The sequence below is a fragment of the Dysidea avara genome, chromosome 6 (assembly GCF_963678975.1).
Source record: "Dysidea avara chromosome 6, odDysAvar1.4, whole genome shotgun sequence".
NCBI classification, from domain to species: Eukaryota; Metazoa; Porifera; class Demospongiae; order Dictyoceratida; family Dysideidae; genus Dysidea; species Dysidea avara.
The window spans coordinates 39599619-39614675 of NC_089277.1; the positions used below are offsets into that span (position 1 = coordinate 39599619).

A 15057-nucleotide genomic window follows, 5' to 3' on the forward strand; every position below is an offset into this window, starting at 1 on the left:
TGTTTATGTAATCAATTGCGAATCAGAACAAAAAAAATAATGTGTGTCAGTCTGTCAACAGTGAAATTGCTGGCCAGCGTGGCCAGTCAGCAAGATCACTATGTTGTGTACAGCATTAGGAGTGATCAAGGGGTGATCAAGATAGATCCCATTCATCATCAGCAAATTCCATAGAGCTGTACACTGAAGAGGCTTTGGAGAATCATATTACATCAAATTGGCGTCACCAGTGCAGCGTGCATCAATGAGTACCAGTCACCTTAGGCCTCAAACAACATCTCAAAGTCAGTCTAGCAGCAGGATCAATATGCACCCTCAACTGCTTCCTTAGTTTCCCCATAGTGACCAGACAATAATAAGTCCATGATGTCAGTCTGGTTATTGAGCATATGATTCCATTCCTCATGATGTTAACAAGGTGGTTGTAGCCTGAAAATTGTTTTGCTGGACTATGTGATAACTGAGTAACTAATAATCCTCCTTGCTGACACATCTATATTATGTGACTGGATTTACAAAAAGTTACCTTTATGTGTACAAAATTTGACCAATTTTTGAACTTTGAAACTTCATAACTTTTTATCATAGCATATAGCTGTCTGAAATTTTCAATGAATACAACTACAGTATCTGGCTACAACTTTGCACAAAAAGTAGCTTAATCAGTGTAAGGAGTCAACTGCTGTTCGTTTAAATGTAAAATATGTGTTAGAGGTACCTTTTCACAAATCCGGTCATGCACAGTGTTACATCTGATGACAAGCCCATGCTCTAATGACGATGTAGATTGTCCAATGGAAAGATCAGCAGTGACAAGCTGGCATACATCATTATAATGTAATAATGAAATCTAACCTCAGGTGGAATTGACAGAGAGAGGTCTTGGAATGCTTTTCCCATATACATAATAATTATACTATATAGATACAGGTGTGTATGCATAATATAAGCAAGCAAAAAAAACAATACTTTGTGGGATGGTTTAAGATTAAGGCAAAATACGGTAAAGTATTATAGAACGTTGAATCATTAAGCTCACTAGCTATAAGCTAGAGGCCAGTGTAAGAAGTAAAAATGACCTCTGCACCATCATCCCACCATTGCTCTACCAAAGCAAGTGCAAATTCTTGATAGAAGTTTATTGTGGCCAGTCATGGCTTGCTGTACTTATCGCCCATCCCCCAAGGCTATACAGCATCTGGAGGTTGCCTCTACACTCCAAAGGTTCTATGCTCTAAATTTATCACATGTGTTCTATACATGTTATATTTATTTTCATTTATTTATTAGTACTGGGCAGGCAGCTCTTGACTGCTGATGTGCCCAGGAAAAAAAAGAATTTACAAAGATTTACAAGTATTAGCTAGCTACAATGATTTAAGAGATCTCATCACTTCTTTGTGCTGTTGTATGTAATGACATCAGAACCACAACCCTGAGCGTAATTGTATTTTGTGTAATGTCAATGAATTCATCATAATTTATTATGTCAACCAGTTATTGTATTTTTCATTTAAAAAAAAAACAGCTGCAGATTTAATTCTGTGTACAAAGAAAATGTTATGCAACAACTATAACTGTTATTATTGTACAGTTTACACACGCCTGCACATGCACACGCACACACACGCACATGCACACACACACGCACGCGCACACACACACACACACACACACACACACACACATACACTAGTCAGGACACAGTCAAACAAATTGTATCTCATCATGTATACTTGGAGAATACATCTTGCGTACACAGCACACATTGTCAACCATATATGGGCAGAAATAAGGCTTTATCTCCTTATCAAACATCGTAGAGGATGCCATGCATCAATCCACTGGTTAGGATCAGCCATCATCATCTCCCATTGGCTAACTTCACTCCCAACACTATCCATCCACTTATTTTTATTACCAGGTTGTGGCTTGGGTCCAAGTCTAACGCCACCTACAAATTCATTAGTGTTACGATGTGGTTCCCATATTGTGATCTCCAGTACTCTATCATATGATAACTCCACATTTGTCACTTTGTCAAACTGGTACATTGTATTGTAGGTTGGGTTACTGCCACACTGGACCACTGCTGACTTGAACTTCTCATATTCTCCTCGAGGAAGCACAGTGCTACAAATAAAACACACTAGTTATGTACATGTTATTTACGTTACAACAATATTGTAACTATTACAATTGCCTAGGGTACACAACGGAGGATTAACATAACAACTGACCATTGTAGGTATGTCCCTTGATCACAAGGTGCTTGTAATCCTCTAGCTTGTTGGATCCAGACATTAAGACTACCTCTTCCTTTCTCCTTCCCTGACTTGCTAGTTTCAAGTGAAAACTGTATCATCACTCTCAGTTCTCCGATGTGTACCAGTTTTTTAGCCTATGAAACATATGAGCAGTACAATATTAATACAATTACTACCACTACAATAAAACTAGCTGTTTTGAGCATACAATAAATATACACAACCTAGCTGATATGAAAAACATGGTATAGACAAGGAATGTAAAAATTGATGTCTAATCCGATGTATTGGCCAAAACACAGTTCCATATTTGCCTTGCTTCACAACAAAACAGAAAACAGTTAAAAGTTCTACCTCTGTACTAGTTAACACATTTACCCTTTGAAATAAAATTATTTGCTAGTGCGATCATTGTGATCACCATGTTGACTGATCACCATGTTGATCACCATGTTGACTGATCACCATGTTGACTGATCACCATGTTGACTGATCACCATGTTGATCACCATGTTGACATAGTGCAATGGTTTAATCAGGAGCCCATAAATGCCTTGATGGGCTCTTGTTTACTTAAACTACACACTTTGCATTATATACCTTTTTGCCATTCCCTGCATGACTAATCTTCTTGGGAAGCAACTCATCCTCTTCCTTATCTAGGGTACTTTTCTTGTCACCTTGTAAAGGAGATGGGGTTTCCTGAGTTACAATGTCAGTTTCATCTTTATCATCAGTAACAGGATGTTCTTGTGTGGTTGTCTGGCTATTACTGCCCTTATAAGATGATGAACGCTTAATGCTTGATCTCAAGAGAGACTTGGTAATGTTGGTTATTTTAGGTTTAGTAATATTATGACACATGGTCGACTGTGGTTGCTTTTTAGTTGTTGATGTTTGATGAAGATGTTTTGGAATAGTTGGTGACCTGACAGTAGTGTGGTTACCTGAAGAGAATGAAATAATTATGTAAACCACTATGCTACGCAGCATGTAAACATTGGATATTCACAAGTCCATTCATGCATGGATACACACACACATACATGCGCACACATACAACACACACACACATACAACACACACACACGCACACACACGCAGTCCACACTTTTTCCTTCTACTTTTTGTTGTTGTTGCTGTCGTTTACTTCCAAATGATCTTTGTCGGTGTTGTGGTTTCTCTTTACTTTGTTGTAAATGTTCAAAACATTGTTGTTCTTTTACATTATAATCTTGTAGTTCATCAGTAAATGACACATAAAACACATCAGCAACACAAGCATCTAATACTTCTTCATTGATGTGTAATCTCCTGTACATGGAATAAAGAGACATTGTAAATACACACAATAACAAGTATAATACAGATAAGAGAACTGGTTATGTTATGTATAGTTCACCTGAAGCTATTCAAATATTAAAACCGCTAACTAGCAAAATTGTAATGATAATGTATTAACAGACAAGAGGTAGTCACCTGTAGATAAATGCATGGTTACACTGAACCTGTCAAGGACACTTTGATGGCAGACATGTAGGTGGTATTGGACTACTAAATAGTAACAGTTTCTTGTTCACACCTTGTAAATATGTACAGTATAGACCACAACAGTAAATATGCAGGGGAGAGTGCCAGCGGCGGAGGAAGTAGTTGATATGAGGGGGGGCTCCGCTGAGCTGACCCAGACTTATTTCTATAGTTTGGTAAGGTGAGACCAAAAAAAAAAAAAAAAGGTCACAACCAACTTACAAGAGCTCTCCACCTCACCAGCTACAATTTCTAGCTGATAAACTACATAAAAATCCTTACATAGCTCGCTACACACTGACTACTTTATTAGAGTGACTGCTCTATTAGAGTATCTCGATCTTTATCACGGTTTTCAGCCCCACTCCAAGAAAGATAATTTCGGTGTGATATCATTCTGAGGCCCCCCCCCCTCTTTCCGCCGCCTATGGAGAGTGCATAGCAGTGTAATCTGCCACTTGTTGAACTAGTGACTTTGATAAATACCTGTTTGTTCTCATGTCACGTCAGCTTGTTATAAACATATAGCTTGTAGTCATAGCCATTGCATTATTTATTTCTTTTGCTCAAAACAGCAATGTGCAAAAGCAGGCAGTTTAAATTTTGTTTTTATGAACTAGCTAGTTAGCTGAACTAGATAACTCATAACATTAAGAATGCAACTTTCTTTTACTCTAGCTAGTTATGAAAATATTCAGCCACCAAGCAAAATGGTAACATGTGCAAGCTAGGATAAAAATAATTCACTTAATAAATTTCTACACTCTGTTAGTATGCAGATATAGCCTGCAGCATGTATGCCATATCATAGTAGCATTGCACAGGGGCGGATCCAGGAGCTGGCAAGGGGAGGGGCACAAATAGGCCAAGTTGTAGGTGGTTGGGGAGAGCCAGATTCTCTAGTTCAATGCTGCATTTGAAGCAGCAAATGATTACCTCTTAGTAGTGTCTCATTGTTGTTTTTGCCATATTTGGTCTTTTCAGATCGTTGTAAAGTCTTAAAAACTGTTTAAAGGCTGTGAATGTCTTCACGATAATTATTTTTAGAGGCGCTTAGTACGTACGAAGGTGCTGGGTGACAATTTCAGACTTATTTGACTGATTCGCTTTGGTTTTAAGTGAATTTGTAATAAAATGTGCTTACTTTCATGAGTTTATACATTGATCTTGGCCTGACATAAAGTTTAGTAGCTAGCTATTTTAATCAGAAGTATATGGCTGGCTCCTCCACAAGGTGGGGGGGGGGGGGGGGGGGCATTTGCCCCAAATGCCCCATCCTGGATCCGCCATTGTTGCATGTCCAGACAACTTATCACAGACATTGGGTAGCTAGGGATAAAGACAATAGAAAAGTAGTCTGGCCATACTATAGCTATCAAACTATAATAGCTAGCTACGTATATAGCTATCATGCGTGCATGCATGTGCAACATTTATAGCTAGCTGGCTACGTCACTTACTTGCGCATATCGCACAACGTGCACATCCAGGAGTCGCTGGATGATCCATATAAACGGTGTTGTTTGCATACTCGCTTTTCACATATTGGACAAGATGCTCCTCTGTTCATGATCATGCCAAACTGTACCCCACAATAACTGCAACTCGTATCGTCTGTGTACTCCTCAGACTTCCTCTCCAAGTTATCGATGTCGTCACGTAACTGCCTGTAGAGTAAGAAGATATGTATAGCTAAACATATTCATCGATGCAGCTAGATACCGCAAAGATGGCAGTGCTAAATTACTGACTTGAGACGATCATCTTCATCTTGTTGAAGTCGGAGTTCTTCTTCTATCACAGAACGGATTGCTTCCTCTTCTTCCTCAGTAAGGGAAAGAAGGCGAACTATCTGCAAAATACTATCACAGTCCGACATCGAGCGATAGCTAACAACCTCACGTCAGTTTTACGTGCATTGATCAGTCCGCCTGACTAAAATATTTTATTTAGCTATTTACGGAAAACGATTACACAATTTCCATGGCTGCATGCGCTCGTACACAGAAATGTCCAGGATGCTGGAATGCATCAGTACAGATATGTGACTGGGTCTGAAATAGGGTATGTGATCACATGAATAAATTTTATGACTCATATAACTTTCTATGCCTTGTGCTATGACCATAAATTTTTAGTTCAATGGCTGGCTAGCTACCTAATTGCATGGCTTTGTAACACAAGTTACATACTTCAGATATTCTTTTCCAGTATTGAGATATAATCAGTTGCGTGACAGGGAGCGAGCAGCCACATGCCCTATTTTTGCAGGCCCATTCACAAAATAAATGTATATTAGTAATTCTGGGCATAGCTATATATACTGGCTGTATACTGTACTGTATAATAGCTATATATAGCTATATTTTTTTTTCCTTTCTTTGGCCCTTTTCTGTTTCACCTTATTGTTAGCTAGGTTAAGTAATCATTTAAAGTCTCCAGTTCTTGTTAGGTTAGGTAATCCAAAGGCTGCAGCACATGTTGCTGTCAGACCTTCAGTGCTGGTCACTGTAAAGTACTAATAATAATAATAATAATGAATAAACAAAAAAAATGCAGTGCCAGTGATAAAACTGCTATGCATGTGTGCAACTATATGTGTAAGAATCAACTGGTTGGCAGCATTGCTCACTGCTGCATTGAAGTGTTCATAGGTAAGAGGTAAAAGATAATTATCTAGAAACCAGAGGTCAGTGCCACACTGGATACTGCCAACATGATACACTTACATAGTCCAGACACTTAGTTATTGTCCCAAAGTATCCCTTAGTACATAAACTGACCTGGAAAATCAGGACGCCGGCTGGCCTTGATAATCAGGACACCTTGATAATCACTATTGGTTGGTCCCAACTTGTCCATCACTACAACCTGTTCTGGACACTTGAGGACACCTACATGATCCATACACTTAGTTACAGTCCCAAAGTATCTGCTAGTAAAGTCAGGACACCCACTCAGTTGATAATCAAACCATGTTACACTGTAGCCTGTTAATGCATGTGGAAACTTGAGGACACCCACATAATCCAGACACTTAAAGTCTCCCAAAGCAGTTCATAAACAAACTTAGGATAGTCCAATGTGTTATGAGGTGGGTGTGTTGATGCCTAATGAAAATGCAAACAGCAGGAACATAGTGTTACACTATAGGTATGGTGGTTTGCATCAACTCTGTGATGGTCAGGATGCAGGTTGTGAAGCTGCAATACATGCAATGCATTCTATGTTTACTGATGAGGCTGTATTGCTGGACACCTACCTTGATAATCAGGACACTAGCTTGCAATTAGGACACTGACTAGCTTGACTATGATAATCAGGACACTAGCTTGATAATCAAGACACTGACTAGCTTGATAATCAGGACACTAGCTTGATAATCAGGACACTAGCTTGATAATCAGGACACTATTATGATACTCATACATTGGTATGATCTCTACAGCCAGCTAAACCCACACACAAATAATGTACATACATATTGATCATATTTGTATGCAGTTCTATACCTATATATGGTATTATCTTTACATCATTAAAATCAATGTCAGTAAATAAATAAGAACATACTTATAATGTTATATTATCACTCCACTATTATCCTGATATTGTTGCCACATGTGATGAGAGCACCCATAAAATATTTTGTACCACCTGGGCGGGAATAAACAACAACAATTTGATGAGACCCTGAAGCCATAAGTGAGTCCAACCCTACAATGGAGTATGGTAACTAGAACTCAGATGAAATGGTTGCAAAGTGAGTTACACATTTTGGTGCATAATTATGCGACAAAATTAAATATTAATTATGGAAATTGAAAGTTGGCATATAGAACGTTGGATAATTACTAAACCTGAGTTGAACCCACCTAATGCAACAAGAACTGAAGCACAGGATATCCGATTGTCATAATGTTGTGTCTAGGAGTGTTAGGTTTATTGGCAATAGAATCCTTTGAATTGCAGCATTGTATTTCTATGGCTACAAATTAGCATTTTAAATATGTTGGTTGTCAGAGAGCCAGTTAATGGACCAGCTACTTGATAAACAGAAAGACTGTCAATTAGTTGTATCACTTAATTTGTGACATCATGGTCAGAATAATCCATTAAGTGTAATGTGATAACTTCATTCTTTGTGTTTCACCTGTGTAGCTACAAACAGTTTACCATTCCAATATAATTACTTAGGTTGCTATAAACAAACCTTACCTATGTACCACTCCATAATATTTACCTTCAATCCAACTGAAGTATATTTCATCAGTTCAAGAACTTGATCAGTAACCACTTTTAGCAGCCATGTAACAACCTCCCACAGTTGTGCAAAGTTACTATAATGTTCTTGGAATGATTTCCAGATCAAAATATGAATACAGTTTCCTGCATGTGCTTTCAAAGCCTTGGCTGAGATTAACCACCAACTGATATCCAGGTTGATAATGGTTCAAATTGAATACATCAGGAGTGTGTGGTCAAACAAATGGCACTACACATACAATTACATACAAGCAGAATTCTGACCTTGGCATGTTAAAGGAAGATGCTATCTCACTAGTGAAGTCCTAACAAGCCATTATATCATTAGATAATGGACAACTAATGCAAATACATAGAGGCATCTTAATCTATAGCAACTATACACAATGAACATCATGAATAGCTTGTAATGATGCAAATGCTACATGCCTACCTGTACATGTGTAATTGATAGTAACACAGGTAATTATACACATAGGACCACAATAATTTATTACGCCTTAATGAACTTTGTACCATTTGTACATCTTTATGAAAATGTGTACAGCATTGCAACAGTTCAACTAAAATGGTTTCACTTACGTACTAACTGCATGTGTATAATTAATCCTACCACATTATAGCTAAACTCTTAATAACATGTATATGTACTTGTATGAGTGGAGTTGAGTGGTGTGTGTGTGTGTTTGCGTGCGTGCGTGCGTGCGTGCGTGCGTGCGTGCGTGCGTGCGTGCGTGCGTGCGTGCGTGCGTGCGTGCGTGCGTGCGTGCGTGCGTGCGTGCGTGCGTGCGTGCGTGCGTGCGTGCGTGCGTGCGTGCGTGCGTGCGTGCGTGCGTGGTCATAGCTAGTTACATTGCCAATTTGGGTACATCCCATGGTTTACAAGACATGTTAAAGCCGTCCTGTATAGAAATAGAACTGGTTGCTCTCCAAGTTAAGTCTTTAATAGAACCTGCTTAGAACACAGGTCTTCCAGTCTACCCATATATTCACATTGAAGATTCATTTGACTTTATCACATGTCATTATGTATGTGTCACACTGCAATATGATAGCTACAAATTAGCTAAATGTGAGGCTGAGCAGAACTGATTGTGATTCTTATTAGTATAGCAACAGCTTCTATAATAAGAAACTACTTACACCTTTTTCATATGGTCACTTTAAACACCACATTCAACCCGGTTAATGCATTTATATGAGGTGCTTCTTAACCTGGGTTGAACCTCGAAGTCATAAGTGAGTTCTTCAATTGACCCTACAAAGCAGTAGGGCTCAACCCAGGTTGAACTTAGTCTGGCGGCGCCCGCCCCTTCGCATAGAGTAAGGTACTCTATGCGAAGGGGCGGGCGCCGCCAGACTAGGTTGAACTCAGGTCTGCAAAGTAAAAGCAAGTTGTGGTTTTTGTGAATACATAATAAAGTGCTTAGAAGATAATTATCACTCAATGAATACCATCATCTGCATGATGCTTGCTTGTGAACAGAAACTGGGTTGAAAGTGGGTTACTCAACCAGAGTTGAACTCACTTTTGAGTGTCCATGTGAAAATAGTGTTAGTGGAAGAGCATAATTCCTGGAAACTCAACATTTATATTACATACTAAATCATCTAATACAAAAGGGATTCTACATTGGCTATGACACAACAATATACAACAATATTTATATTTATTTGAGCACTTATTTTCTTATACAGTATGGTAGTCACCTTCCACATAACTGCCTCTACACCACACCTATTGCATGTGAATACCTCCTGATGTGCATGATGTTGCCCCCTCTAAGATAAAAGATTTTTCAATGCCAAAAAGTGTTATTTTTGATGCTGTATAAACAAAGTTACTAAATACCTGTACATTACAAGGTACACTTCTCATTTGTTCACAGCTTAACTACTATAGTACAGTTGTAAGTAACTACATTACATGTTGTCCAGTCACCACCTGGTCAATATAGAATTTTTCAGTGCATTCAGCAAAGCGTCAATGTCAAAATACTCACTCCTTGCTATACATTATCCTTCTTGCATCTGGGTTATAGTGGGATAAACATTTGTGCTTTGTCAGCTCATGGCAGCACATAGCTGTATGTGATTGTATCTTGTACTTCATATATAGCTATTTTTTGTTGCAAAGTGCATGCAGAGTGTGTTCTCTGGTAGTAAATGCACTGTTTGTGTTGATGTGTGTAATGACTGTGTGCTACAAGTGTATGTACATGCATGCATGAGAGCATAGTTAAGTGGATGGAACATTGGCCTAACCTATCCAGCTGAGGACTTGATGGTGTTAAACTTGTGAAGCAGTCTATCTGTGTCACATATAATGTATGGATGAGATTCAGTTGGGGCTTTGGGTACCATGGCTACATGAGACATGGTATACATACTGCTTAGTTTCTTGACCAAGAACACTGATGTTACTGGATAGACATGACTACACATGACAGATGCGCTTGTGTGTTTGAGTGTTGCATGCGCTTGTGTGTTTGAGTGTTGCATGCGTCGTGTGTGCGTGTGTTTGAGTGTTGCGTGTGTGCGTGCGTGCATGTGTGCGTGTGTGCGTGTGTGTGCGTGTGGGTGTGTGTGTGTGGGTGTGTGTGTGTGGGTGTGTGTGTGTGCGTGTGTGTGTGTGCGTGGGGGTGTGTGCGTGCATGCGTGTGTGTGTGCGTGCGCGTGCGGCGTGCACGTGTGTGTGCGTGTGTCTGTGTGTGTGTCTGTGTGTGTGTCTGTGTCTCTGTGTGTGTCTCTGTGTGTGTCTCCGTGTGTGTGTTTGTGTGTTACATATGCGTATTTGAGTGTGTCTGTGTCTGTGTGTCTGTGCATTGTGTCTGTAATATGTGTGTATAGTGTGCGTGTGTGTGTGTGTGCGTGTGTAGTGTGCATTTGTGTGTGTGTGTGTGTGTGTATGTAGTGTGTATTTGTGTGTATTTGTGTGGTGTGTGTGGGTGTGTGGTGTGTATTGTGTGTGTGTGAGTGGTGTCTGTAGCTATAGTGTGTGTAAAAACAACATCTCCCTACTTAGTTCTTGAATGTGGCACTTGGCTGCAATCTGGGAAGCCTGTGGATCAAGCTCTTTATCAGCTTTTGCAGGCATTTGTCTTATTTTCCGTTCAGGTTACCAGCTTTGTTCAAACTAGGCTCCTAGGCTCATAGTAAACAACTTATATGGGCTCTGCCCATGTTTGTGGGATAGTGATATGTAAATACAATAATACACCAATGGTTCTGGATTATGTACCTTTTCTCAATTGCGTCTTGTTTTCTGTGTGCAAGGACCTCAGTTTGCTTCACTATCAGTCCTAGTGATGTGCCAACTGTGAGGCTTGTTGATAGTTCTGAAACACATTATGTATAACATGTCAACTATTACTAATCATTCTACATGCATGCACGTGTACCTAACCATATTAGTGTACACACATGATTACACATGTGGCCATGTTAGGTGTATAGACACTTGTAATTTAGAGTAAACAATGAAATATGTGATATTGGTTAATGTTTCCTAGAATACTTCCCAGTCCACCATTAAGACACTCTCCTCCAGCTATTGCTGCTGATTATACTGTATAGTATAGCTGGTATTATCTTTAACATTGACCAGATAAGACCCACTAAACAGTTTATTGTATATACCTCTCTTTAGTTTTTTTGGTTGAGCATGTACATGCCTCAATAGTGGACAGTATACATTGTCCCATTATTAAACCATTTACTACTTCTGGTTCTAAAGTTGGAGACTCATTAGTGTTGGTCAACAGAAGGAAGTTTAAGGGCTTAACTAATTAAGGGAATGAGTTATTACCTTTAGAGTAAGAAGCCATCACAAACTTTATGGCAGTAGAGAGGAGGACGAGTTATGGTAGATAGCATCAACACTGCATTTTAGATAAGGATTCAATTACAAGAAGTAGAGTAATTCTAAGAAACATTGACAACATCATGACCCTCAACTTATTGGTTCTGAAGTACTAGTAAGCTGTGTGTATAGTACAACATCAGCACAATTAATATAGAAACTACACCTTACATCACACCACTAATATAAGGGATAAGAATGTATGTACATCTGGTTACTGAACTAACTTGTTCATTGTTGTCTGTTATTAGGTGTCACATTTGTGACCCAGTCTGACAAATCCAGTATTATAGTCTTCCAGATATCCAAGTTTGGTAACACCCAACTTTTCATACCTTTGATGAACTTTAAGCTGACCAAGTTGTAAGCTGCTAACTTATTGAGAAGGTAGGTCATAATTGTAAAGGATATAAAACTGGTTTTGAGCCACATTTGTTGTGTACATGACTACACACATATATATTATATATATATACATGTAGCATATAATATGCATTATGTGTGCTACTCAGTGCTAGCTAGTACTAGTGATAGTAAAGTTTTCATTGTTTGAACAATATTGCTCATGATAGATGATCTACAAATGCATACTTGTTATTCAAAGAGAGATTCAAGGTGCTATGAATTCATTAAATTTATAGTATTATATTATTATGACAATTTTACACCATAAACACAATAACTACATGGGTTAATGATTAACTGACTCTACACTTGGGAGTCCAAAATGCCTCCTTAAGATGGTTGCTGTTTTCAAAAGGACGATCTTCACCAATTGGCAGACACTAATAATTCTCCTTGTGTTTATCAATGACGTGCCTATCCATAACACAATGAGTCTTGTACAACCTGAGTGTTTATCAACACAAACTAAATCAGGCCTTTTAGCTGAAATTCTTATGTCTGTAAAAATATTGAAATTGTACAACAATTTGTACTCATCATTATCCAGAACAGGGTCTGGCTGGTGTTGCCACCACTGTTCACATCGGGGAAATTCAAAAAGGGCACAAAGACTCCAGTGAACTGCCGAGGCCACTGCATTATGACGATCTAAATAAACAGACTGTACAATGACTGGGCAACATGAATCAATTGTCTCAGGATACATCTTACACCTTCTGCAAAATTCACTACTTAAGGTTCTCAGGATGTGGAAGCTCAGCCAATTGGTGTTTAATGCCTGGTCCTGTGCTGCAATAAGCAAAGATTCAGCTACTGGTTTAAGATGAGCATTCTGTAACCAACGAAATGAATCAGCATGAAGTTCATCCATTAGCTTTGGCCATTGGCCATGTAGTGACCAGCACTGAAGGTCTGACAGCAACATGTGCTGCAGCCTTAGGATTACCTAACCTAACAACGCTTACAAGGGCTGAGACTTAAATGACTTATAGCTAATAAGGTGAAACAGTAAAGGGGCCATAGTAAGGAAAACATCCCTCTAGATACATTGCTGACTAAGCAAGAAAGAAAACATTTTAGACTACGCAGTTCTATATTTGAAGGTGTATGTGTGTGTTTATACATATCAATTGTTGCACTTATGTTCATATAAGGTATTGTCCATCACAGCTATACAGAAAACCTTAAAACACTCACAGCACTTTATGTTGCTTACAGGTGAATGCTGTGCATCCAAGGAGTATTCAGATCTGCTTAACAACATTGATGTGATCTATATTTAGAATCTTTCTGCTGTAGCTATAAAATAGATATAAAATACACTGTAACTATCACATTACATGGGTGTTCATATATGAAACTGTTTAGCTGAAAGTAATCACATAACCACAGCTGCATCAAATATGTTTATGCATACTGTGAAAAGTTCATGTACAGTGCAATAAATGTACTGTCAAAGTATTAGGCAAAAACAATAGTAGGTGAGTAGCTACAATTATGACTACAACAAAGTGTGTGTGAAGTTAATGGTTATCAACTTGGATATAAGACTGGTGTTGTCAGATCTGGCCACGTATGAAGAAAATGCATAAATTAAGCTTGTTGGCACAAACCACAATCTTAACAGCACATATTATTTGGATTATATTTTGCTGAATGGATATATATACAATTTGAAAATTGCTTGGTATTGCCAATGGGACTGGAATAAATGTGAATGTGTAGTTTAGGGGAAAGATAAATTACAACTATATATGTGTCAACAGGAGAAGGATCACTGAGAAGCCACAAAATGAGAGAATAGATAACTGGGGTCTCTAATGGAACACAGGGATGGAATGTGGACTCTAATGGATCTCTGGAATGGTAATGTGGACTCTAATGGATCACTAGAATGGTATGTAATTAACATTCTAATTATATTGCCAAGTCATGTTAAGAGTCAATAGGGATTTGTGGCACTCCAGCAATACCTTGTGGCTTTTCTATATTTCTTTTTTAAATTTCCAATTATACGTACGTATATCAAATAATAAGCTGCAAGCAAGCACACACTGACTTACTGCTTAACAATTACATCCAATGCTGGTAAAGTGAGAGACTGCCAGTCAGTTTTTGGGTACTTTTCTGACCTTCTTAGGAAGGTGGCTGCCACTTTGTACACAAATGACAATTTAGAGGGATTAATGCAATGGCCAGCAAAGCAGCCTGACTGCTGCACATATAGACCAGTACTCTGTAAGTAGTGTGATATATACATGAATAATGTATGTGTATGGTTTCTATTGTGTTGATGCTAACTATACAAACATAACTGATACCTTTCTCTGTACAAGTGAGTTGGAGGGTTACAATTTAAAATCATGTTTCTTAGAATCTCCCAGTTCTTTGTAAAAGGCTTCTTTCTCAAAAATTTATCAGCTGTGTTAGCACTGATATTAGTAAAGACCTTTTCTCCACTATGTATATATAACAATTGTGTTGTCTTCTTTGGAAAACCAACATCACTTACTCTAGCAGGTATAAGCCCTCGGCTTCTGTGGAATTATCACAAACATGTTAAACTGTTAGACTAGATAAGTTCTTGTTGCCCTTCAATTGATGAAGAGCTAGAATTTGTGTTGTTTAAGGTAAAAGTTTGTAAAATGTTTACTGACAACAAATGTACATACTGTACACCACAGAACAATGTTCTCATAATATGTATGTGATCATCGGTGTTATTAT

The 15057-nt window shown here is 38.4% G+C and overlaps 1 protein-coding gene and 1 long non-coding RNA gene across 2 annotated transcripts; both read right to left on the reverse strand.

The window, feature by feature from the left end:
* Positions 1-1498: 1498 nt before the first annotated feature.
* Positions 1499-5718, reverse strand: LOC136257794 (synaptotagmin-like protein 5). The gene is made up of 6 exons (XM_066051103.1): positions 5549-5718; positions 5258-5464; positions 3379-3581; positions 2868-3214; positions 2241-2401; positions 1499-2133 (listed from the first exon to the last, which is right to left on the reverse strand). The coding sequence occupies exons 1-6, from the start codon at positions 5674-5676 to the stop codon at positions 1800-1802; spliced, it is 1380 nt and encodes a 459-aa protein (XP_065907175.1). The 5' UTR covers positions 5677-5718; the 3' UTR covers positions 1499-1799.
* Positions 5719-12616: 6898 nt separating this feature from the next.
* Positions 12617-14855, reverse strand: LOC136258073 (uncharacterized). The gene is made up of 3 exons (XR_010702559.1): positions 14652-14855; positions 13547-13629; positions 12617-13162 (listed from the first exon to the last, which is right to left on the reverse strand). It is a non-coding gene; the product is annotated as an uncharacterized lncRNA (long non-coding RNA).
* Positions 14856-15057: the final 202 nt, after the last annotated feature.